The 24,709-nt window shown below is 36.2% G+C and overlaps 2 protein-coding genes and 1 long non-coding RNA gene across 4 annotated transcripts; 1 reads left to right on the forward strand and 2 right to left on the reverse strand.

Moving 5' to 3' along the window:
• The first annotated feature begins 5,443 nt into the window (after positions 1-5,443).
• On the forward strand, positions 5,444-10,103 carry LOC125193881 (small RNA degrading nuclease 1-like). 2 transcript variants are annotated; one of them, XM_048091815.1, is made up of 13 exons: positions 5,444-5,600; positions 5,827-5,900; positions 6,167-6,349; positions 6,435-6,524; positions 6,603-6,671; positions 6,904-7,044; positions 7,178-7,294; positions 7,374-7,443; positions 8,214-8,311; positions 8,490-8,612; positions 8,688-8,795; positions 9,207-9,302; positions 9,442-10,103. In XM_048091815.1, exons 2-13 carry the CDS (start codon positions 5,868-5,870, stop codon positions 9,769-9,771), a joined length of 1,458 nt encoding a protein of 485 aa, XP_047947772.1. In that variant the 5' UTR covers positions 5,444-5,600; positions 5,827-5,867; the 3' UTR covers positions 9,772-10,103. The 2 variants fall into 2 exon arrangements, with proteins under 2 accessions (XP_047947772.1, XP_047947771.1); XM_048091814.1 differs by having other exon boundaries at positions 5,446-5,900.
• Positions 9,875-16,036, reverse strand: LOC125193879 (phosphatidylinositol 3,4,5-trisphosphate 3-phosphatase and protein-tyrosine-phosphatase PTEN2A-like). Its single transcript, XM_048091813.1, has 13 exons — positions 15,869-16,036; positions 14,943-15,360; positions 14,101-14,202; positions 13,964-14,020; positions 13,214-13,279; positions 12,367-12,543; positions 12,180-12,266; positions 12,033-12,097; positions 11,884-11,960; positions 11,596-11,642; positions 11,287-11,417; positions 10,895-10,964; positions 9,875-10,757 (listed from the first exon to the last, which is right to left on the reverse strand). Exons 2-13 carry the CDS (start codon positions 15,348-15,350, stop codon positions 10,245-10,247), a joined length of 1,800 nt encoding a protein of 599 aa, XP_047947770.1. The 5' UTR covers positions 15,351-15,360; positions 15,869-16,036; the 3' UTR covers positions 9,875-10,244.
• Positions 16,037-21,137: 5,101 nt separating this feature from the next.
• Positions 21,138-21,699, reverse strand: LOC125197471. The gene is made up of 2 exons (XR_007172073.1): positions 21,513-21,699; positions 21,138-21,390 (listed from the first exon to the last, which is right to left on the reverse strand). It is a non-coding gene; the product is annotated as an uncharacterized LOC125197471 (long non-coding RNA).
• Between the last annotated feature and the right edge of the window lie 3,010 nt (positions 21,700-24,709).

Genomic DNA, 24,709 nt, shown 5'->3' on the forward strand with positions numbered 1-24,709 from the left:
TTTGTAAACCTAAATCCGATATTTCATTATTCATATACCAATATTTGGACCATCAATGACACAATAGTTTAGTAGCGGTAAGGTTAGGGTAGTGCAAAGCGCATGTACAAATTACAATCGAATTTATTTGCAAAAACCAATCTGATATATCATTATCTCATTTAACGGCTTTTTCATTATCTCTAGGGTGTCTCCAATGGCGGACGTCCCGGTAGGACGTCGCCGACGTCCTACCCGACGTCCGCCGTAGTGAAGGGGAAGGGCCCACGCCCGTCCCATGTCCTCGCCCCTCAGCCCGACATCCTACCGGACGTCCGCCACTGTGGCGTGGGTCGGACGTCCCACCGAAAATTAATTTTTTTTTAATTTTTTTTAAAAAAAACTCTATAAATACGGCTCGTGTCGAAATTTTAATTCCGTAAATTTTAATTTTAATTGTGAATTTATTAATTTTATTGCGGGAAGTTCTAGTGGGAAGTCCTAGTGCAATGGGAAGTCCTAGTGAAATGGGAAGTCCTAGTGATGACGTGGCATGAATTTTGTGTGAGAAGTCCTAGTGGAAGTCCTAGTGGGAAGGGCGCCACCGGAGACACCCTTAGCAGAACTTAAGACGCATAACCAAAGGCCAAATGCTTTTTCGATGTTGGGAGAATACGTAGTGCATTTTCACGCTTTTGCAATATAAGCATGTAGCTATACTAATATTAGGAGAATACACCGTACAAATTATACTAATGTACATCAATTTAAGCACATAGGAGTACATAATATTTTCAAAAATTTAATAAATTTCATCATAATTCTATGCTCCCTATGTCCCACTATAAAATTTAGAAAATATTTTATATATACAATGGTAGTAATAATATATTGAATCAAAAAAATATTATCAATATTGTTACGAATATGATTAATAATTTATTATACAGATAAATATATTTATATATATATATATGCATTACAACAATTTAATTATACCATAATAAGTTTTATTTAAAAACCAATAAAATGAAAATAAAATATATCTTTAAAGTATAAAATTATGATGACTCAACTATTTTGGCACAACCCCAGACAAAAAAAAATGTTCATTAGTAGAGCATCCTCAACGCTGTCTCTTATCCGTCTCTTAACCGTCTCATCTCTTCACTATTCATGGGCCCCACTGTACTTTTCAGCTCATCTCTTAACTAAGAGACAACACCTGCATCCCTCCATCTCTTAACCATCTCTTAACTATTCATTCAATTTCATTTTTTATTTTTAATTCCAATAAATTCAATTAATAAAAACACACTTCATTAAAATAAAAAAAATACATAATTAAAATACTCTAAATTAAACTATAAAAACTACTCCGCCGACGAATCATCATCCCTCGAAGTTGGCGGTGCACCTATACCAAGTTGAGCTCTCATATACTCAATTCCTGCCATATGGGCTGAAACTTGGCCAGGAGTCATTTTTGAAAGGTTAGCCATCGTGGCGACCAGGTACATGGACATTAGGGTGTGCGAGCCCATGCCCGTGCCGGAGCCCGAGCCCTCGCCCGCTGGCTTGATTCGCCGCGGCCCCTCCCTCTCCCTCTTCCCCTCGCTCTAGCCGCCTTCGCCGCCTTGTTCCCTTGCGGCCGACGTCGTGTACCGGAAGAAGACTGATGTGAATCAAATGATACTAATTATACTCCAAGTTTTCTCCTATTTTGTATATTTAAATCATCTATCAATTGATCATTAAGGTTTGATTATTATATATTAGTTGATAGATGTACATGTGGAGTAGGGTCTAATTGAAACTGTTCGTTGCCTATCAAGATGGTGTCCAAATCCTTTTATCTTAACACCATTATCTTCGTCTTTGAAATAGCTTCGCGTGGGTATATTGCACGCCTCAATCGGAGCTCGGATGAAGAAGTTATGACCATTTGACGAAGGTTGCGCGAAGCAGTCAAAACCGGCAAAAACGCCCGGGTCGGGCGTTTTCAGCATTAAAAACGCCCGGGGATAGTGGAAACGCCCGGGTTGGCATCAAAAACGCCCGGGTTGGCACCATTTTGCCCGGTCGGGCGTTTTTCTCGAAAACTGCCGAATTTTAGGTTTCAAATTGGTTTCCGGGGCGGTTTAGCAAGACATTCAGACATATTCAGACACGAGAAAAGGGAGAGGAAAAGAGAGAAAGAGAGGAGGAAGAAGAAAAGGAAGAAATTCCGGCCAACATTCCGACGATCCGTCTCCAAATCCCAATTCCACTCAACGAGAGCATGTTTCATATGGTTTTTGTTGCAAATTCCACCATGTGTTTAAGCTAAGCTCTCTATGTTGCTCCAAGTTGTAATCTAGGCTTTGTATGGATGTATCTACACCTTTGAACTCATGTGTTTGTTACCAACAATGTGCTTAATGTTTATACACTATGTTTTTGGCTAATAATGTAGTGTTGTTCTTTCCTTTGCTATTGTCTCTTTAACGTAGTTTAGGAATGATTTATTGTTGGTATGCTATCGAATTAGAATTGTTCAGAGGATAATTTGATAGTGGATTAAGTAGGTGATTATAGTAGATGTTTATTTCTCTAGCGCTTCCGCAAGAGTTTAGACATCGAAGATTGGTTCATAGGTTATGTGTTCAGCTAATTGTGAACTACACATCGTGTACATGTTCAGTGTATGTGATTAGGTTGATGATTTAATCCCTTCATATGTTTCGTTGATAAAGGTGTAGAACAATACAAGCCTAGTGAGTAACTTGGAGTGGCATATTTTCTCATTTGAATAGTCTTTCTTTAGTTAACTTGTAGTTTTATTTTGTCAACATCTTTCAAAACCAAAAAATCAAATCTTTATGCTACATCTTTTTAAGTTTTTAAGTTTTAAACAACCTTCTACCTCCCTGTGGATCGACACTTGAAATACTACTAACGACACCTTAATCTTGCAGTATCGTAGTATTATTAGAGTTAATTAATTAAACTTGATATCTTGTGTGAACTGAATTGGATACTCTAAAATACGCATCAAAGACCCCCCTGCATCATCGGTTGGCGTGCCCTCACGTGAGGTGTAGCCTTCGCCGCCATCACTAGACGAGTAGTGGCCACGCGTCGTGTGCTTCGTGCGTTTCGAGCCCGACTCGACACCGCCAGCCCACCTTTCAAGGTGGTGGACTTGCGACCAAACATCGACAAGCTTGAAATCTTTGCCGACGTCGTCTTTGAAGACCCGCAACGCCGCTCTCAAAATGTCGGCTCCACTGGCTCCGCTCTGATAATTCGCCTCTTCTCCCCTGTATATCACGCAAAAAATTTTGACATCTCTGTCGCATCGGTCCCAATGACTGCGGAGCATCTTCACGTTGCGGGCAACGGTCTTCTTCGGCCTTCGTGCGTTGTAAACTTCGGTGACTTTTTGCCAAAAACACTTGTTGGTTTGTTGATTCCCGACGACAAGATCGTACGAGACGCTGATCCAAGCGTCGTACAGAGCCAACGTCTCGTCTTGGCTGTATGGATGACGGGTGTCGTCTCCCACAACCTCTTCCTCCGTTTCCTCCTCTTCCTCCTCGGCATTGACGCCGAGCCTGAGGCTGATCCTGCCGGAGCCGGAGCCTCCACCTATTGGCCAGTCGGGCAAAGTGCGTTCAGGCGCCAAAAAATTCTCCGGAATTTGGGATAATCCCGGCGATTGCCCGTACCTCTGGGGGGGAGGGACGATAGTATGCATCCACATCAAAATGTGGTGTTTGGTACGCCGGCGGGGTGGTCGAGGCTTGGGTGCCCGGCGACGAACCGGGAGTACCCAAACAGTTATACATGCTCGCCCAATCGTCGAACGAGTTCAAGTCGAACCCGCCGGAGCGCCGCCTGCTGGAGCCGCCGCCGCTGGAGTTTCCATCGCCGGACATTTTTTCAACAATTTGAGAGTAGTGTTTGTGTGTAAAATGGAAGAGGAATGAGAGTAGTTTTTGTGTGTAAAATGGTGAATGGAGTATGAAGTATATTTATAGAATAATAAAAGAAAAAAAAAATTAAAAATTCGACCGTCCGTTTGAATTTTTTTTTTAATTAAATTCGATTTTTTCGAATTTATATATAAAAAAATTATTACGTCATAATTACGACGCCCACTCGCGGGCCGGCGAGTGGGCGTCACGCCATGCTCCAGCGCGCGCCACGTGGCGCGCGCGCGTCGTCTCGCCAGCTCGAGGCCGACCTCGCTGGCACGCGTCACGCCACGAGATGTCTCGTCTCGTCGTGACGAGACCGAGCCAGCATCGAGTCAGCGATGCGGATGCTCGTATGATTGTTGACATGAATTTACATTAAAATTTATTATATTTCAAATAAAAAATAATAACAATAGTATATACTTATAATAATAAATTTTATTATTATTTCATCAATCTTCATTAAAAGTTTGATGAAAGCATGATCAATATACCTTTAAAAGTATAAATTATAAGTATTTATTATATTAATTATTATTTTTGCAAAAATAATTTTTTTAATAAATGATTACCAAATACTCCCTCCGTCCCAGTTTTATAGTTACATTTTGCCATAAAAGTCCGTCTCATATTTATAGTCACATTTAAAATTTTCCATATTTGGACATAAAATTTTACCCCATTATTCACTAAAATTACAGCTAAATGCCATTATCAACACAAATAAACCAAAACAAAAATAAAAAACCAAAAAGTCAACAAGGGACCCACATTCAACCAACTCACTTAATTTATTACACACTCCTTCATCTCACTTTATTTATTACACACTCCACCATTTCACTCTTCCATCTCATTTCATTTATTACACACTCCACCATCTCACTTCATTAATTACATACTCCACCAATTCTTTAAAACTCGTGCCCTAACTAAATGTAACTATAAATATGGGACGGAGGGAGTACTATAATAAGTATGATGGTTAAAGAGAATAAAATATTTTGTCAAAAGAATAATTAGCTCAACTACTTTGACACAACTCGAAAGGAATACAATTAAGCTATCTTGGAATAAATCAATAAATGGAGTACCTATAATTTAATTGGTTAGTCTAGTATATTAAAATAATAATATTTCAAAATATTTTTATTCTATATAATTATGTATAGAGCATTTTGTATTATTATTATTATTATTATTATTATTATTATTATTATTATTATTATTATTATTGTCTTGATTATACTTTATGTATAATTCATTATTTTAAAATATTATTGTTTTACTTTTTTTACTTTAAAAATATAATACTTTAAATAAATTCATGTCAATAAATTATGTACTAATCACTCCTCATACAGCATGACCAATTTTATTTACAAATGTCATGATCTAATATATAATGATTTAATTTGTATAGTCGTTTTATACTGAACCATGAATTATTTGAGGCCCAATATTTAGTGCTCATTTTAAAAATTATGAAAGGCCCAAATTCGAATCATCTAACCCTCATACCCTCTCTCTCTCTCCCGCCGTCGTCTTCTTCTTCCATTTCCGACGAAACACTCTCACTCTTCATCCTTCTTCTCCCGACTTTCTTAACAAGTTTATTTAGTTATTTGTAAACAATCAAGTTCAAATTTTTGCCCCAGAGTTAGTATCTAACTTCATATTCATATTAGAATTGCAAGTAATCGTTGTTGCTGTTGTCGATTCGTCGCAACCATATTTTCAGTCAGATTCTTCAAATTCGTTAGGTTTTATCGACAAGAGTTTGATTTAAAGCACAACTTATCTTGCCGCGAAAATATCATCACTGCGATTTCTTCAGCTTTGATATTTAGTGTAATAAATTTCACTTCTGCATAAACCCTAACAGGAGAGAATTCCGAATTCCGCCCACGTTTTTCACAGCCAACAATGGACGAGTTAGTCGCCTCTGCAAAAAAGGAGGTAAGTTTTTACATTGATATCATGCATCAGCTCAAGCTGTTTCCTCATTGTTAATGTGCTTTTTTTGGTTTAGTGATGTTTGTGTGTTTCCTCTGCTGCTGTTTATTTCAACTGAATGTGATTTTAAAATCCTTGCTAAAGAACTTGGTTGGTTAAAGATTTTTTACTTTTACATGTTTGTATACCTGAGATGATAACAGTGGTATTATTAGATTTTGGTTATTCCTAGCTTAGAGTTTACATTTTTATTGTACGTTTCTCATTAGGTTTTAGTAGAAATGGTGAAATTAGCACAGAAGAAAGGAATGGCTGGGAGTAAAGGTGGTTGGAAAGAATTTCTCAAAGCCCATGACAAGAAGTTTGGGGCAAGTTTGAGCGATCCTTCACGAAGGTCTGTTGACGATTTAGGTGCCTTTTTGAAGACTTTCTTGCAAGACGATGATTTGAAGGTAAACATAGGTTTGGGCGAAGTTTATATGTTGATTGAAATGTGTGCACAGGTATTGAATATTGTTCTTACATGTCGTGTTACAGTTCTTCAAGCAAGTATTGAAGTGTCATTCTAACCGCCAAGATGTGGAACAACTTAAGAAAGATTCTCCTGATGATGAAACTGCGGAACAGGTTTGAATTGAATATCTTCATCTGTGGTTAAGGACCTTGATAATGAAACTGCTTACCGAGTTGTTTCTATTAATGCAGAAGCTAGTCCGTTTGACTTTGGAGCATCCTCAGTACCCTGTTGATTATTCCTTCCCCTCTCATGAGCTGGTAGGTTAATTAAATTCATCTGTATGCATACCTGTGAAATGTGTTTGTAATTGCCACATAAAATACTGTTCAGGTTTCAACATTCTTAATAGTTAATATACAATGGGTTAGCCAACACTCATCGTCAAATTGCCTTATGTTGCATTATACAATTTTTCATCAATTTTTTCATGTGTGTTATGGTGCTTTTGTTGGTAGTTTCACCTGTCTGCCATTTTTTTATTCTCTGTAGGAATGGATGGTTGTAAAATATAAAAAGAAGTCAAAGGCAATGAAATCTACAGAGATTATTGCTATAGATTGTGAGATGGTTCTTTGTGAAGATGGAACTGAAGCTTTGGTGAAGGTCTGTGCAGTAGACCGCCATTTGAAGGTATCCACTCCAAACGCTATTGTTCAATGTATTTCAAAAGACACTTGGTTGAAAATCTTATCCGTTCGACATCAATGGTTTTCCTATTTATGTGCATGCCTATTAAAATTTAATTTCATTTTTTTCATCGTAGGTTAAACTTGATAAAGTTGTAAATCCAAACAAAGCTATTGCTGATTATCGAACGGATATAACTGGAATCTCTGCAAAGGATTTGGATGGAGTGACTTATACACTGAATGATGTGCAGGTATACTTTTCTGTTGTTTGGATACATCAACATCTATATTCTGATTTCTCATTTGTTTGCTTTATGTGGCATGTTACAGAAGTCTATGAGGAAGTTACTATCACATGAAACCATTTTAGTTGGCCACAGTCTCAATAACGATCTCCAAGGTAAGTTCCATTGCTTTACATGTTAAACTTAGGGTGTCTCCAACGGCGCCCTTCCCGTTCGCCCGTCGGGGACGGGCGACCTGACGGGCGCCATAGTGGGCGGGAAGGGCGCCCACGCCCGTCCCGAGTGCCCCTGCGATGGCCTCGCCCCTCCCGTCGACGGGCGAGTGGGACGGGCGCCACTGTGGCGAAGGTCGCCCGTCCCACTCGGACGTCCGACATTTTAAATTTTTTTTTTTTTTTTTTTTTAAACTCTATAAATAGGGCTCCTCCAACGTCATTTCATTCACACTACTTGTGTTGACAAGTTTCTCTCTCTACAATGTAATTTTTTCTATCTACTATGTAATTTTTTTTTTTCGAATGATGTATGTTTTTTTTTTATTGAAATATTCGTATTTCCCGTTCGTATTTGTGTCGAATTTTAATTCTGTGAATTTTAATTTAATTGTGAATTAATTTAATTGTGGGAGGGGCGAGTGGGAAGGGCTAGTGCAGTGGGAAGGGCTAGTGGGAGGGGCGAGTGGGAAGGGCTAGTGCAGTTGGAAGGGCTAGTGATGTGGCAGTGGAATGGGAGGGGCTAGTGCTGACGTGGCATGGGAAGGGCGAGTGGGAGGGGCGCCGCCGGAGACACCCTTATACATACACGATGTCCAGCTATGATTATAGGCTATGCTAGTTCGACTCTGCATTATATGTTAAACTTTTTAGAATGATGATTTATTGGTAATCTCCTATATTTCTTGGTTTCTATCTTTTGTTTTTGGCAGCAATGAAGTTAGACTGCACAAGGGTGATTGACACGTCATATGTCTTCAAGTACGCAAATCGTACCAACAGAAAACCTTCACTGAGTTTGTTGTGTAAGGTAGGCTTTATTTCCATGAATTTGGACAGATGTGATGTGGAACATCTTATTCTTAATTCCACCATCCCGTCAATTTTAATGTATCAATCCTGCTTGGAGTAGTACCCTTTTATGCCTTAATATGTTAGTGTGTACACCAACTGCCATTCCTTATTCTGTACCCTGTGTGGTATGCCAGGCTTTGTTAGGCTATGAGCTCCGGAAGGGAAATCTGCACAACTGTTTGGATGATGCACGTGCCGCTATGAAGCTTGTATTGGCTAGATTAGAGGGAAAGATTGATGATATTGTAGCTGAGGAGGTGACATCAATTGGCATTCACTTTTTCTCTAGAACATTTTAATCATGACATGCACTCAGATGCATTTTACTTCAGGTAAAAGACTTGGATAAGGCGAGGTTGCTCATACATAGGGTCCCTGCCAACATTTCTGTTGAAGATTTGAAGAATGTTCTTCCTGGAGACTTTTCTATTGAAGTGAAGGTTAGACAAATCTACCGTCATTTCTTTAATTTACAATGCCTTGACTTCCTATGTTATTCTTTTACTGTTAGTTAGTTTAACACAATTTCGAACTATAGGTTCTAAGTACTAGTTGCTTGAAAAGGTAAAGGGCTCTATAACCAGGACAATAAATCCACCAAACATATTCATCAATTGCTTACCAAATAAAACTAATTAATGTCAAAGACCAGCGTTCTTATTTTATTTCAGTCAATTAGCGCAATCCATCATAGATTTATATCAAGCTTTTCAACTATACTGTCTTCTGCCATTTTTGGCATATGATGCCTTGGCCATCTTGAAAATGTGCCATGACTACTTTCGTATAAGCTTTAAGTATGATAACATCCTCAATTATCATTTTATGCCATTTGATAAGTCCATCTGCAGGTAAAAAAAGGAAAAACATATTCAGCCTTTGCTATATTCAGCACTCAGCAAAAGGCAATCAAGGCATTCGCGAATATTGACGGTGAACGGGAAAAGGTGTGTAATCGTTGTCTGTATTACTTTCTCGTGCTTGTCCATCAGAATGTTCCAGACTTAAAGAAAGCTGATATTGATAAAATCCATCTTACTATTTTCCATTTATTAATTTTGATGCGTTTTTATCCAACTTTGCTAGGACTCATGTGGACGGCCACAAAAGCTTGTAAAATTTGAGCTTGATTCCAGAACAACTGGTTCATTTTATGTTTGTAAAATTGTTGCTGATGATTCTGTTGGCCATGAAACAAAGAAGAGGCCAGCAGAAGATGACAGTCTCGGGACAGTGAAAAAGCCAAGAACAGATGAAACTTTGATACAGCTTGAGAGTTCTAATAAATGCTCGGATCATTGTGAAATGCATCTGAAAGAGATCGGAAGATTGGAGCAAGAGCTAAGTCAAAGAGAAACTGAAATTTCGAGCTTGAATAAAATAATTGCTGCACTTGCAAGGAAACAAGGACTCTAGAACAGTTCCATGTTAATGTCTGAGAGCTGCCTTGCTTTGGACAAAATGGTGACATCTACTAACGAAATAGGTGATTTTACGAGGTCTGTTTTTGACCTCGAAAGCATCGGCCCCTTCTGTGAGAAGCATGGTGAAGAAAGGAGAAGGTAGCCTTGGTGAATTGTTCTCATTTGTAGCTAGTCAATGCTGCTTCTGTATTTTTAATATTTTACATTTTCTTTTCCTTATTTGGATATTTTTCAACTTCATTGAGTTGCTGTAGTTTTGTTTAAGTCCTATAATAGGTGACTAAAATTTTGAGTGAACACATTTTTTGAGGCCCCAAAGCTTTATTTGAAGTGTTAATCCATTTCTTGTGTTTTGGAATGCAAATAGTTCTTTAAATAGAATAGAGTGATGAATCTAAACAAGTTCCAATTTTGAGACCAACTTAAAAAGAAAAACACAAAATCCACCATATGAGATTGGTCTCTTCAATCACTTTCATCATCTTCATCATCTCCAAAACTGAAAACTGAAGCATCTGCTGCAATGGCCTTGATGTCTGTGGAGCCCATGTTGGGGATTGTGGAAGAAGGCCTCTCAACCTCGTCAACTTTTACTTCTTTCGACTGAGACTGAGAACTCGTTGACTCCCTACCCACAGAAAGGCGTTCCATTTGATGAGATACAGACGAGACACGCTCAGATTTGCTGGCCTGTTCGGACTGTGGAGCAGTTCCTGCAACGGAGATGGGGCGCTGATCCACCGTGCTGCTTCTTGAAGGTGCATGTTCTTCTCCATCACTGTCCGAGAATACATCGTCTTCATTGTTTTGTTTGTTCTGTTGAGAAGAAGGGTCTTTATTTTCACTACTTGAAGGAGCATCCTGCTGTTTTCCATCTGCGCCCTTTGTACTGTCATCAGCTCTCGTCTTTGATGGGGCAGTTCCATCGTAGTCTACCATGACGATTTCGACGTGAAACCCTGGTGAAGGCAACTTTCTCTGCATGTGATAGTGCCAGTTAATGAGAGCAGACACAAAAAAGAAAGAAACTTGCTCCTCATCCTTATTTCACAAGAAAGGAGTGACGTATTCGTGGTAGCCGTGAAACCATTAAAATTGATATCAAAGGAGCTTACTTTATCGAAATCATCAAGGTTAGAAGCAGCCAGAATCACTCTATTTTCCATCAATGATGTGTTCATCCAACTGAGTACAGACAAAAATTGGTTAATGTATATTTAACAATCATGCTAATTATGTATTTCCAAACAAATATCCAAAGGTACTGTAAGAAAGAACATATGAGCTGTTACAGATATCATATCGTGAACGCACTGTCGCAACAACAGGCTAACTCTATGAATCTGTAACCCCAATCAAACTCCGAATTTTTCAAAAATCTTAACCTACTTCAATGTCTACAAGACTACAACTCTCAAATCAGTGATAAGGGTTGATGAATCCTCAAATGCAGTTTATAGAACATAGACTAAAGAGATAATGACAATGAAAATGATAATGTACAGACCAGTAGAAATCTCCTTGGCGATCATGAAAATGAACCTTGAAGTCTCCCACTAGTTCGGTAAGACCAGGTTCCCCTGGCAAGGCAAAAACCACAATTCCCTTCTTTTGTGCACGGATCCAGAAATCTTCAGGCTGCAAAGCAGAAAAGATGAATGTCGTATAGTGATCAAGAACTGATGGAATAAGACCTCAAAATCTCAAGCAGAGATCAAGGTGAAATACAGGAGATTATCTGTTCTTCAGAAAATAAATTTAAAAACTGCACAACTATATTCTAATAAAATCAGATTAAGTAACCCAAGAAAGATACCATGAGATCCTTGGTTCTTGGATGCTTCTTCGTGGAAAACAATATTCCTGTAAAATTATAGTTCATGGGTAAAGCCCATGTAAGATTAACTACTGTTTGTAAACAATATAACGAAGTATAACATTGAAAGTTATTATAAAATAGGATTGCCAGGAGAGTGAGAATAATTGCATCATCATTCTCAAGTGAAAGGCACCGGGAAAAATTCAACAATATTAGTATTTCTTGGAAGATGGCGAAATGGATTCAACACTTTGAATGAATAGAAAAGCAAATTCGACTGATTACCATTATGATTAGATATTGTAATAGAAGGTCTGACCCAATATGGACAATTGTGAAGCCTAAACCCTCTTAGCATGCACCTGCAACACGATGTTGTCAGTACCTTTATAAAATCAACCTCTACATCGGGAAATAAATGTTCAGAAATGTACCTACGTCCAGGGGGAGCTTCACCATTAAACTGCGTCAAGATCCGCTCAAAATATTTCACGTACCTCTGATTAATTCACAAAAACAGTCAGTTGTGTCTTGTATACTAGATTCCACAGAATCGTTGTATAAGGGAATATATGACTAACAATCTGGCTTGGAAGAATAAGACCCTTCCCATCAACACATCTTTGTTGGTTATAGTAACTAATGCAGTCCTCAGCAGTTGGGAAGAACTGCAGTTAGAGACAAAGTTAAAGTTTTTCGATAACAAATAAAAGGAGCTGAACCTCCCTGAAAACAGGACCAATAATTTTATTGTAAAATATGTTTTACCTTTAAGAACAGAAGAAGGCTACATATCATCAATCCTGTCCTTGCCTTCCCAGCTTTACAGTGAACAACTACCACATTTAAAATGTCCTCCTTCAACCATGAGTAAGCACTTTGACAGAACAATTTTATGAGATGGATAGGGGGGCAATTGTGATCGTCGAATGGGAAACATGCAACCTGAACAAAAATGAAAAATTTATACAAAGTGAGACAAGTGCATTTGTCTTGTTTAATTTTTAAACTTAGATAAGTTAACAATTTTCACTTTCCAGTAGGATCAAACTAAAATAAAATGAGCAAACAGCATTCGCTTTTATTCTTGATTCAGCTCTCATTGCTCATTCTTTTTAATATTTTAGTTCCTCTGATCAATAAAGTCACACAAAAAGAAGCTCAAAGCTTGCGAACAACTCTAGGTAACAACATCAAAGTGGAGTATCTATTTAGCACCTTGACCAGATAAGCCACCCTTCACCCCAAGAACCCTGCCCAAATTTAAGAAGCAACAAACAACCATCTTTCCAGTATTTGTTTTGCGAACAATAAAAAATAATCACAACACAATAATCAGCTGACTATTTTAGTCAAGGTAGTTCTTTTCTTAAAAATACCAATGGACTTTATATGGTGAGTGCAGGAAGGTGAAAAGGTGAACACAAGCAGTTGTACATTTTTACTTTCATGATTGAGTACTATGATAAGTCTCAACTTTTTCAGATAAAACAATATCAAATCTTAGAGGTTATCAAATGGACCATCCTATGCACTTTAGCTGGATCTTATACGTTTGAATAGTTAAAGCACGTTCATTCAGTTCAAAGTAAATATTTTAACACCAAGTATGTACCTTTCCTTCAAATAGTGAAGCATCATACAACCTCTCTGAACAAAGATTATATACTTTATATTTTCCCTGCAAATATAGAACTGTTTCAGAAGCATAAAAATGTAAAGAGAATTGTACAAGACAAATTATGTGAATGTGACCTAGGCACCGGAAACATTATGAAACCACAAGAAGCTAGACAGTAGAAACTTAAGATACTATTGAGAATGTATAAATATGGGAATAATGGGATTCAAATCTACCAATATTATCCTTAGTATCCAATTGAATTCTCTTCATTCAAAGTTTATGCCCTGTCGAATTAGCTACGATAGGTGAGCAGCAGTAATTATTCGTTTTATTGATTATATATATCTTTAGTCATTGTTGAGTCTTACTTTATTAGTTGAGCGAGTCTTTGATTATTATGTTAGTTTTCTAAGAGTCAAACCCATAATAAGTATATAGTCCCTGGATTTTACTAGGATTTAGTCAATTTCATATTTTTCGGGCTATTGTGTCGTACATTTTTCACCATTCAGAAATATAACTTGGAGTTCAGCAAATACGTGGCCTCTTCGGAGGAGTGTTTGTTACTTTCTGTTCTTGAGTTCGTTTCGTCATCTCAATCATCTTTATGATATCAATTGGTCCAACCTAAATACCACTACCACATAGAAAAAACAATGTGCTTTATTGAGGTGGAGTATCATGTATGGACTTTTTTACATTTGGTTGTACGTAAAAAAGAAAATGCTTCTAGAAAGATACCTTGTGATGAGTCTCAAAAAACTTGATCACTTCCTCCATATGATTCCGATAAAATCCCTGTATAATGTTTGGAGCACATTTATAAAAGAGACCCCGAAAAAACTATGAGGATTTCGAGATATTAAAGGGGCCTTAACCTCAAAATATCCAAATAAACCAGAGCTTAGGTCACCAGCAGGGAACCCCATAGCGATTATGTTCTCGGTTATGTATGTCATATCTAAGTCGAATCCTCCTTCCTGATTACAGTTGAAAAATAAAGCGATTTATAAACCAAATTTATTGTTATGTATTACGTAGAATATGAAAAGAAGAAAAAGAGAGACTGATGAGGGGTTACATTTACAAACAATTGATTGTTTGCTTGAACGCTATATAAAGAGCCATGAAGCATAAAATGATAGATGCCATAATAAACATTGCACATAAGTATTCCTTTGCCAAAAGTAATTGTTGGCAAATGAAATAAAAATAACTATAACAATATCCCACGTCGGTGTAAAGAGAGCTAAAACCACTATATAAGTCTAATGGTTCACTTCTCCTATCACCAATTGGTTTTAGGATGAAACCCTATGGATTTGTATCAGTAATAATACAAGTGACGAGTTTCGAGATACGAAAATAAAAACTCAAGATACACCTCACATTCCAAGAACCATATACCTGTGGCATAAAGGCGACACTCTACAAGTTAAGCCATCTGTCGCAAGTATCAATTTTTTTTTGTGAAGGTAAACAAGGGTTGTGTTGTAAACTTCATAACTAATTAGGACTAGTTTCATTGTGATGCTAAGTTCTTTTCTACTTCTTAATTTCTTTTTTTCCCTATTATATCTGGCTTCAAATTTACAAGACATATCAGTGTTAGCTACCCAGAGCTGAAACAGCAATAGTATAGAAACAAAAGTACTAAGAAAGTTAGGAAGATTGCTGAACATCTTTCTCAAATGAAATCAGTTATGATAGCAGTTCCTACCTGGTATCTTCGCTTATTTTGTGAGACAATGTGTCTGGCTTTTACTTGCACAGCCTTCACAGCATTTAAAGAGGAATCAACTATTCCTTTAGTAAGAGATCCTATAACACCTGATTGTGCAGGCGCAGAACCTTTGTCCGCATTTTCATCTGATTTTGAAGGAATTTGCAATCCAAGCCCACTAGCAAGGCGTGCAAAAGTGAAATTCCCAGGATTCGTTTTCTTTGGTTCCTGTTGCGTTTGCGCAAGTTTAAGACCTCTGGCCCAAGCGGAAATGGCAGATGTAGATGACACTGAAGTTGGACCCTGTGCTGAGCTTGCTTTCTCCACGACATTGGAGGGTGAAGATCCAACATTAGAATCTTGCCCGGGCTGTGGTAGAGATGAATTGGCAGTTTCTGATTCCATTCAGATATTCCTGGTAAGATGAATTATAGCTCAGATAGGTTGGAATTAAAACCTCCAGAATTGCAATTTCTTACTTCTGGTACTACTCACACAAAATAACCCAAAACTGTGCAACTTTCCATCATTAACGAAAGCTATGAACATTATACTAATTAGCACCATAGATCATTCATTTTCTCCTAATCACGACACTGCAGCCTCCGAGGTTTGGAACAATAAATTCTAGTGATTTAAATACTCAAAATGTTACCTCTTGCCGACATAATTGTTCACCATATACGGCATAAATCGCTTAGCTTCTAATTGCACCCAACAAACGAAACATAAACCAACAGAGCTCAGAACTAATCATAATAAGCGCCAAAATCGACAGCATTGTCTAATAACAGCTGATAAAATGAAGATACAATGACACAATTGGACCCGAATTTGCGATGCATTTAACGGTATAGCAGCAAATCGAAGATAAAAGCTGCAAAACATCAGATCTATAATTGAAGTAACGAATAAATCATCACCTCGATTGAATATTGAGTAACTGCTCAGAAATATTTCCCCTGAATCGCCGTGTTCAATTTGTGAATCTTCGGAAAGCTGAATTTAAGAATATATGCAGAGCCTGTTGACATTTAGGTTTAGCATTTGCAGAGTGAAGTGATATTCAAATTAACCAGATTGTGATCTGATGTAAATTCATTAATGTATACAGTAGTGTATATGCTTATGAGCTAATACTAGAGGTCACCACGGTTCAAGAACCGCCGGTTCCCGGTTCGGAACCGGCGATTCAGGTTCGAAAAAATGCTGAACCTGAACCGGCCCGTCTAGGTTCCGGTTCTTGAACCGGTTCAGACACGATTCAAGATCGGCGGTTTCCAGACGGTTCCGGGCCGGTTCCGGTTTGGACCGCCGGTTCAAATTTGGTTTTTTTTATTATTTTTTTTAAATTTATTCATTTACAGTACTAATTACAAATTACACCTTATAGTTATAGTTGTAGTCTTTTATTATCGAATAAATAAATAAAACGAGAATGACAATTGACAAATAGAGTAGAAGTCGACATTGGAGTTGGACAATTGGAATTTTATTGATACAATTATACAAATTTGAACGATATGTCGATATTACAAATACAAATGTTGAAAATTGAAATTACAAAAGAGTCAAAAGACTTAATACATAACATAATACATGCTTGTTAGTTTGTATAACAATTTAAATAAAAGAACTTGAAGTAAAAAACAATAAATTATAAATGTAAATAGATAGTATATATATATACTCTTAGTCGGCGAAGGAGATATTTCTAGATAACTAAATTGAGGATACATTTAGCAATTCAACCTTAATTGTTGAGTTTAATTTAACCATCAACAATCATGATAGAATTGTCAAAAGTCTCCCGGATTTAGTCTTATAAAGAAGTCTTCTTCACCGATTAGAGTATATACAAATACAATTATATAATTGTATTTGTATATTTTAAAGTTGAAACAATTGAAAAAAAAAGAAATAAAGGAAAAAGACTTGAGCCCAACTTAAATTTAAAATTTAAGTTGGGTTGCTTACGTATCCTTAATGCTCAATTATATTAATGAATCAAAGTCCACGTAGTTCTCTTACCTTACTTACCTATTCGGCAATCGGCGGTAGACCTCTCACTCCACCTCATTGTTGTTGTTCTTCTTCTTCTTCTTCGTTGGGGTAGTAGTCTTGGTCGGTTTGTACTTAGGTGTTCCAATCTAGCTCTTGGTCTCTAATGTCAGCCGAACACCAATCGTCAAGTAACATGGTGGCTTCCATATTTTGGCCGGATAGTCTACTTCTTCTATCGTCCAAGACGTTGCCTCCAACACTAAAAGCGGATTCGACGGCGACAATGGAAGCCGGTATTGAAAAAATCTCTTTGGCCATTGATGCAAGTATGGGAAAATCTTTCTCATGTGTTCCCCACCAATCGAGGACGTCGATTTGGTTGGGAACGGGACCTTCATCTTCATTCAAAGAAAAGCGTGAGTCAAAATATAAATCTAACTCACTTACCGTCCTTGCCGACGAACTGCCGCTGGTGGTGTAACCGTATAGGTCGGCCAATTGGGATTGTGCGTCGGGGTCATCAACTTGAAAGAACCCAAAACTGTATTGTTGATGAGGGGTGGGTCGTTGTCTCACTTGGTGGGTACTGTTGTACTTGGCTTCGTATTCGGCAAAGAGAGTTCGCAACTCAAACTCAAATGCATGTTTGATGACGGAGAGATTGGGGAGGTTTATTTGGAATGTTTCGGACAAATTTATGTTGTAGTCCTCATTGGTGTCCGATTGCAAAGACCGAAGTGGTTGAAGGTCAATAGAACTCAAATTGTTGTAATAAAATTCTAAAATCTTCAAGGTACCGACTAATTTCCATTTCGGATCCAAAACCTTTGCAATCAAAAACACCGTTGGAATCTCACTGAAATACTTAAGCCATTTGTCAATCATATAATATAAAACACACATCAACTCAGGATTTGTAACGGAATTTTTCATAGCCGTCTTAAAACCAAGTGATATATACATGCAATGCTCTAAAATACGAACAGATGTGCAATAATAAACACCCGATAACTCAACAATCGCATTTTTGAAACCTTTGAACAATTTAAACAAACTCATGCTTTGCTCCCAACATGCATGCGATAGATATAAATCAACAACGGGATAAGTCCTAAAAAAATCAATCAAATAATCTATATGCTCCAAAGTAGAGTTCAAACAATCATATGTGGAGTTCCATCTAGTAGACACATCAATAGAAAAATTTGTGTACCTGATTTTCTTTTGATGACAATATTTCTTCCAATTATTACCAATCTAAGGCTTCCAATGAATCAAATTTACGACAGTTCTAATAGGATCAACATGCTTTTGCCAAAAAGAAAGAGCATCTTGTACACATAAATTTAAAATATGACAAATGCATCTTTGATGAAAATACTTACCATTTATAACCGGGGCACAAGCCGCAATTAAGTCGGCAATACTTGCAGTGTTAGCGGTTGCATTATCAAAACCAACAGAAAAGACCTTATTGCACAATCTATATTCATTCAAAACTTGAATAATTAAAGCAGCAATTGCGGGTGCGGGGTGTGGCGTAGGAAATTGTCTAAACCAATCAAACGCTTGTGCAACGTCCAACTATTGTCCAAATAATGACATGTAATGCCCATATAAGAACTTCTTTGAAAAGCATCAGTCCACACATTAGAGCAAATGTTTACTTTGTGACCCAAAGTGGACAAAAAACGTGTTACTTCTCTTTGCTTCTCAAAAAATTGTCTGTTGTTAGATCTTTGATGTGAAGTTGCGGGTATTCTTTTAGCACCGACATTAAAAGCGGTTTGCATAGTAACTTCATATTTTTTGTCATAAAAAAAATTGAAAGGCAAATGCTTCATTGCAACCCATCTGAACCGGCCCATCGGAACCGCCGAACCTTATCCGGTTTCGAACCGTCACCGCGGTTTCGGTTCACGGTTCCGAACCGCCGGTGACGGTTCCGGGCCGGTTTAGCCGGGCCGGTTTGGTTTGGTGACCTCTAATTTCTCGTTATTATGGAAGTTTATGTTGGTTTTTGTTGGATCTCGCTGAGTTGATGCTTATTTCTTGCTTTTCGCTTTCGTTCTTGTTGATTGGATGTTTGGAGCTGAGATCTGTTGGTTTTTTGTTGGAGGTTGTGGATTTACGTATGGAGATGTTTGGATTTGTTGAATCGTGGTGGATTTGAGTTGGAGTTTCGTAGATCTGGTGTTTGTTGTTTATGTTTTGCATGATTATAGCTCTTTACTTTCTGTTTCTGCATTCTCTAGGTCCAGTAGCGTAGATCTGTTAGTTTCGGCTTTAATTTCTCGTTTTAAGTTTAGATCTGAAGTTTGCTCTGTTTTTATGGTGTTAAATGCTCTGTTCTTTCTGATATTTTCATTTGATTCATGAAGAAGATGAGGTTTGTTGGTAGTTAGAATCAGATTTGATTTTTGTCAATACATTCTGCATGTACTTCTGCTTTTCTGCATGTTCTTCCAGACCCTATCAGTACTTTCTGCCTGTCTTTTACTTTTCTGCATGCTTTTCCAGACCCTGGTCGTTTAAGGAAATTGGTCCCCACTATTTGTTTTACTTTTGTTTGTCTAAATTAGGAAAGTCATTCTAGTCGGTTTAACTCCAGTTGTTTTAGAACTTTCGTATATTTCATTTCTCAAAGTCATGCATGTTCCGTACGTTCTCATTTCTCAGACCCAGTAGGTGGAGTAAAAGTAGTTTTTAAATCTCTCAGACCCAATAGTTTTAGTACTCGACCCACAAATTGCGTGGCAGCAGCCAACCTCCTTTCCCAAAACATCCCAAATGCAATTTCGTAACACGTCCATCCTCGTGGGATCGATCCTTTACTTCCCTGTGCTAGTTGTAGTATAGTGGGTTGAGGTTTTGAAGAAATAGAGTGCATCCAACGACCCATGTCTGATAGTTTCATTATCTTCTAGCCTTTGTGAACTAGTTGAATCCTCTGGACCTGTTAGATCGAGAGATATCACACATTGCACTGCACATTTCTAAGTCTTCAATATGCATATAGTATATCGTTGGAATCTTTATAAAATTATCTTTAATTTGATATATATTATATGAATTTAAAGTTTTGAGATTTCTTTTAAAGTTAGTTATAACTAATGCTGTAGTTAATTGACATTAATACCCCTATTGATATTTTTTGGAATTAATCCTATGGCCTTATTGACGTTTTTTGTTGATCGTATTGACATTTCGGGGTTGATGATCTAGGCCTTTAATTTGAATATCTAATGACTATTATTTAGTTGTAGTTAACAATAAAATATTGAGTTAGCAATATAACACTCCCCAAGAAAGAAAAACACAATTTTTATATTAAATACTATATAAAAATACGAATCAAGCTCGAAATCGTGTTACAATTTGATATAAAGTTTCTACATCATTTCTTTCTTATTGCTACCTAATAATATAACAAATAACAAAATTAATTTTTAATTAAATGTAAAAATTAAGAATGTTATGTGCATGTATAATTTATGTATATTTATCTTTATTCTTTACATAATTAGTATACTTAATTAATTGGAAGGATCGGTTGTTAGTTGTATTAAAGACCTATTATAACTGATTGAGAATTGTTATAATAATCCTTGTAAGTATAACATTTAGCGTACAACATTAATTATTCATTGCTTGATTTATTAAAAGATACCAACATGGTTAGTGTCAAATAGTAATAGGGTGTATTGATTGGTATAGTGCAAGAAAATTAGATAGAGATAGTGTTTTCAGGCAAAAAGTAAGATATTGTCAAGATAGTCTTTTTGATTGGTATGAGGGTATAGTGCAAGAAAACTAGATAGAGATAGTGTTTTCAGGCAGAAAGTAAGATATTATTAAGATAGTCTTTTTAAAATGTTGTTTGATACACAAATTAGTTTTGTAGATATAAAATTGTAAGGACAAAAATACCCTTATATATTCAATTTCTTTTATACATGTTAAATGAATATTTTTTAAAATTAATTTAATTATATAATTGATTAATTAAATAAATTAAATGATTCACAATTGATTGGTAAATATTATTATTAATTACAGCAAAATTGATTTGATTATTCTTCATTAAGGCACATAATTAAAGCTTACTTATATACATCTTCTTCTTCTCTAAATCCAAACAATTTCATCCTGTATCATATTCAAAATATCATAAAAAAATAAAGAAGATTTGCAAGACAACACAAACCCATAGAATTTTACCGATAGAACACACAACAAATCGACAGGCTCCCACCCCAATCCACGAGAAATGGATTGAGTTGCGAAAAATAAAAAAAAAACTAATGTAGTTAGAAAAATCCTCATCTACGGTTGATGAAGAAATCTTCTACATGGCAGAGGAAGAAATCTGTCGACGGGCGAGAGACTACAGTCAAACAGCGGCTAGTCTTCGAAATCGTTTGGTTCTCGTCACTTCTCCCTACGAAGAACACAAAAGAGGCCCAAATCAACAAAATCAGTCATGAGGCGCGGTGAGAGAAGATATAAGCAATGTGGTCTTCTTGATAGAGTAGAGAGAGGGTGAGAGAAAGAGGGAATTACAGAAGATAGATATGGTAAAGTTGAGTTGCAAAAGAGAGAGAAAGTGGGTGAGAGAAGAATGTTGGGCAATTATGACTATCATGAACAAAAAGCTTACTATCGGAGGATTTTAGTGAGATAGTGTATTCCCAAATTTCTAGATAGTCCACCGGGCCTAGGCGGGCTTTTCACTTTTTTTCGGGCTTAGAGATAGGAATATCATGGCAATTAAACAAGAGATAGACATGGATAAGAGGGACTATCCAACCCTATCAGGCCCCGTTAGGTAGGTATGTCATGTTTCGACAAGTCATGATATAACTATTGATAGTTATCATAGTTTCAATTAGTTAACTTATCTTAATTGGGTGTTGGGTAGCTAAAGATAATTGTGTGTTATCCTATTTAGATGTTTGGTACAACAAGTTACGAATAAGAAAAATAATTATGATTGTTAAAATTATCCTCATTAATTTAACTTAATGACTAAATTATCCTCATTTCTTGCCCAAATATTTTTCCTACATGTATTTGGAAATTTATTGGAGCTATAATGAAGTTGATCAGTAGAATGAATTCAGGCCATTCAATTTTGATACAAGATTGAAGCTGATATAGTAGGTAAAAAAATACTTCAATGGCAAAATTTAAAATGCTAGCAATCAAATAAATAGAGCTTAAGAAAAATTTATTATTCATGGTAGATACAACACAAATTAAATCAACAGAATCAGTAGAATGTACTATTGCAAATACAACCAAAAATTGTAGTACTAGTAGATTGCGATATTGCAGATACCAGCAAAATATGGGGCTTGGGTGTGCATATTCCATTCAAAATATCTGCAATAATTTAGTTGAAAACTGAAGAGGAAAACAAACATTCAATTGCTGAGAAAAAATCTTATGTCTCTATCTGCCTCACTTGAGTAGGTTATCGTCGTCTTCCTTTATATACTATGCACCAAAAATTGATGGTATTGCAGATACATACAACCAAAAATTGAATCTGTAGAATGAGATAAGAGCAGATTTATCAATTAAAATTCAGCTGTATTGGTGCCTACTCTTTTGGGTATTGCAGATAAAGTGATCAATTTTTTGGGTATTGCAGATAAAGTGAGCAAATTTTTGGGTATTGCAGATAGATACAACCAAAAATTTTATCAGTAGAATGAGATGAGAGTAGATGTATCAATATAAAATCAGTCTTCGTGGGTATTGCAGATAAATGGAGCATATACTCTTTCATGTGTTGCAGATAAAGAGAGCAATTTTGTGTGGGTATTGCAGATAAATCGAGTATATGTTTGGAAGAGTCGCCGGAGGGTTGAGTCGCCGAAGGGTTGGAGGGAGGCAGAATGAGAATATTGTGGAAGAACTTCTTGTTGCAATTTTTGTGTAGTGAATGAGGCGTTTATGTTTTGATTAGAGTTAGAAAATTTTAAATTATGGGTAAATATGTATTTTGCTAAAATTAACTAGGTATCCTGATATATAACGTAGCAAAATTGAGAGTTACATGTATGGTTAAAACATGATTTTTCAGTGGGCTTTGTGCGGGCCGGATACAAAACACGGGCTATTAAAATAGGTAACATAGCTACCAAATACATAAATAAATCCAGATTACTGTCCTCATCTAGGCGTAATATAGCTATCAAACGGGGCTTGGGGTATAAGATGAAGAGCATGGTTTATATTGCTTTATTTGTAAAACCTATTTTAAGCATTTATAAAAAGAAATTTATTTATTACAAGTTGATGCCCACTTACCCCACAAGTGGACGTCGTTTTGACCGTTTGAGTTTTTATTTTATAAAAAATCAGAAAAGTTTGAAAAAAAAATCAGAAAAGATAAAGAGAATAATTGCTCACTTTCGCAAATATTACCTTTATTTACCATTTTCTCTCATTTTTAATTTTTTTATTCCCCAATTCATCCCATAAATCATCTATAAATACTTCATTCATCATACATTTTTTTACATCAAAAAAATTATCCCTCGCTTTCAATACATTGTAATTTTAGCATTTCAATTATGTCATTTTAATTTTAATTTTTTTTGTATTTTTAATATAATGTCTTTTTTAATATAAATGTCATTTTTATAAGTTTAATACTCCCTCCATTCCATAGTAATATAGAGTCATTTTGTCATTTTGGTACGTTCCATAGTAATAGGGTTATTTCCCTTTTTAGTAAAAGTCAACACATTTTTCCACACCTACTTTACTCTCTCTTACTTTTTTTCTCTTCATCTCTCTTCCTTTTTTTCATTTTTCCACTTTATTCTCCCTTTTCTTAACTCCTAACACAATTTTTCTTAATCTCCACGCCGAAAAGTTTTGTCTCCATTACTATGGAATGAAGGGAGTACATCTTTTCTTTGAAATTTAATTAGTTGGAACAAAATAAAATAAAGAAAAGATGAAATAGTGAGGCCGATCAATTGTTAAGTGATAAAATGGATTGTTATAAGTATTTTCGCTTAATTAAGAAATCTATCTATACAATATATAAAAGGGGAGTTTTAGAGAGATTCACAGGATTGTCATTTAATTTTAAAAATTTATATTAAATTAAAAATGTATAAATGTTTGATTAAAAGCTGAAAACGCGTGAACTATGAAAAGCCTACGTGATTGAGTGGAAGGTTTTTATTTGATGAACATCCAGGAGAAAGCCTTTCTTCTACCCAAGTCTTCATGCCATTAAGTTTTCAACTTCTTTCTTCCTATAAAAATACTACTCCACACCTCATGCTTCCTAAAATTGGACGAGCACTTTGAGGTTCTTTTTCTTTGTTTATTATTATTTTTTGTTTTAGTATTTACCTATTTTCATTGTCCTTTTTGATTTTAGGTTGTGTAAATTGAACGTGGAAATAGTTATGCTAACAAATATGGCTATTTTTTCATTTCCTAAAGGTGTCTTCTTAACGTGCTATCACTGCTATGTTCTGATTCAATTGTTATTTTATTATTATGTAAGGAAATTTACTCCTTATAATTTATAAATTGTATTGATTTATATGCAAAGTGCTTATAGTTATAGGAACAATCAAAATGAATGGCTATAATCGGGTTGAGCAGATTTTAAATGATATTTTTCGTGTAATCAGTCCCTCCAAAAAGATTTGATATCGTATAAAGGTCCGAGAAGTTAATTGGATCCATAGAAAGTTCGAGAGGTATGTAATGCTTCACCTCTATGG

The sequence above is a fragment of the Salvia hispanica genome, chromosome 6 (assembly GCF_023119035.1).
Source record: "Salvia hispanica cultivar TCC Black 2014 chromosome 6, UniMelb_Shisp_WGS_1.0, whole genome shotgun sequence".
Taxonomy (NCBI): domain Eukaryota; kingdom Viridiplantae; phylum Streptophyta; class Magnoliopsida; order Lamiales; family Lamiaceae; genus Salvia; species Salvia hispanica.

What these genes read in the sequence shown, in the direction of transcription:
- LOC125193881 (XM_048091815.1), top strand. Translation starts at nt 5,868, where the DNA reads ATGGACGAGTTAGTCGCCTCTGCAAAAAAGGAG. An exon ending in TGCAAGACGATGATTTGAAG is followed by an intron (nt 6,350 to 6,434) that starts GTAAACATAGGT and finishes GTCGTGTTACAG; the next exon opens with TTCTTCAAGCAAGTATTGAA. An exon ending in CAGTAGACCGCCATTTGAAG is followed by an intron (nt 7,045 to 7,177) that starts GTATCCACTCCA and finishes TTTTCATCGTAG; the next exon opens with GTTAAACTTGATAAAGTTGT.
- LOC125193879 (XM_048091813.1), bottom strand. Translation starts at nt 15,350, where the DNA reads ATGGAATCAGAAACTGCCAATTCATCTCTACCACAGCCCGGGCAAGAT. An exon ending in GAAGCTCCCCCTGGACGTAG is followed by an intron (nt 11,961 to 12,032) that starts GTACATTTCTGA and finishes ATCGTGTTGCAG; the next exon opens with GTGCATGCTAAGAGGGTTTA. An exon ending in CAAGAACCAAGGATCTCATG is followed by an intron (nt 11,418 to 11,595) that starts GTATCTTTCTTG and finishes TCTGCTTTGCAG; the next exon opens with CCTGAAGATTTCTGGATCCG.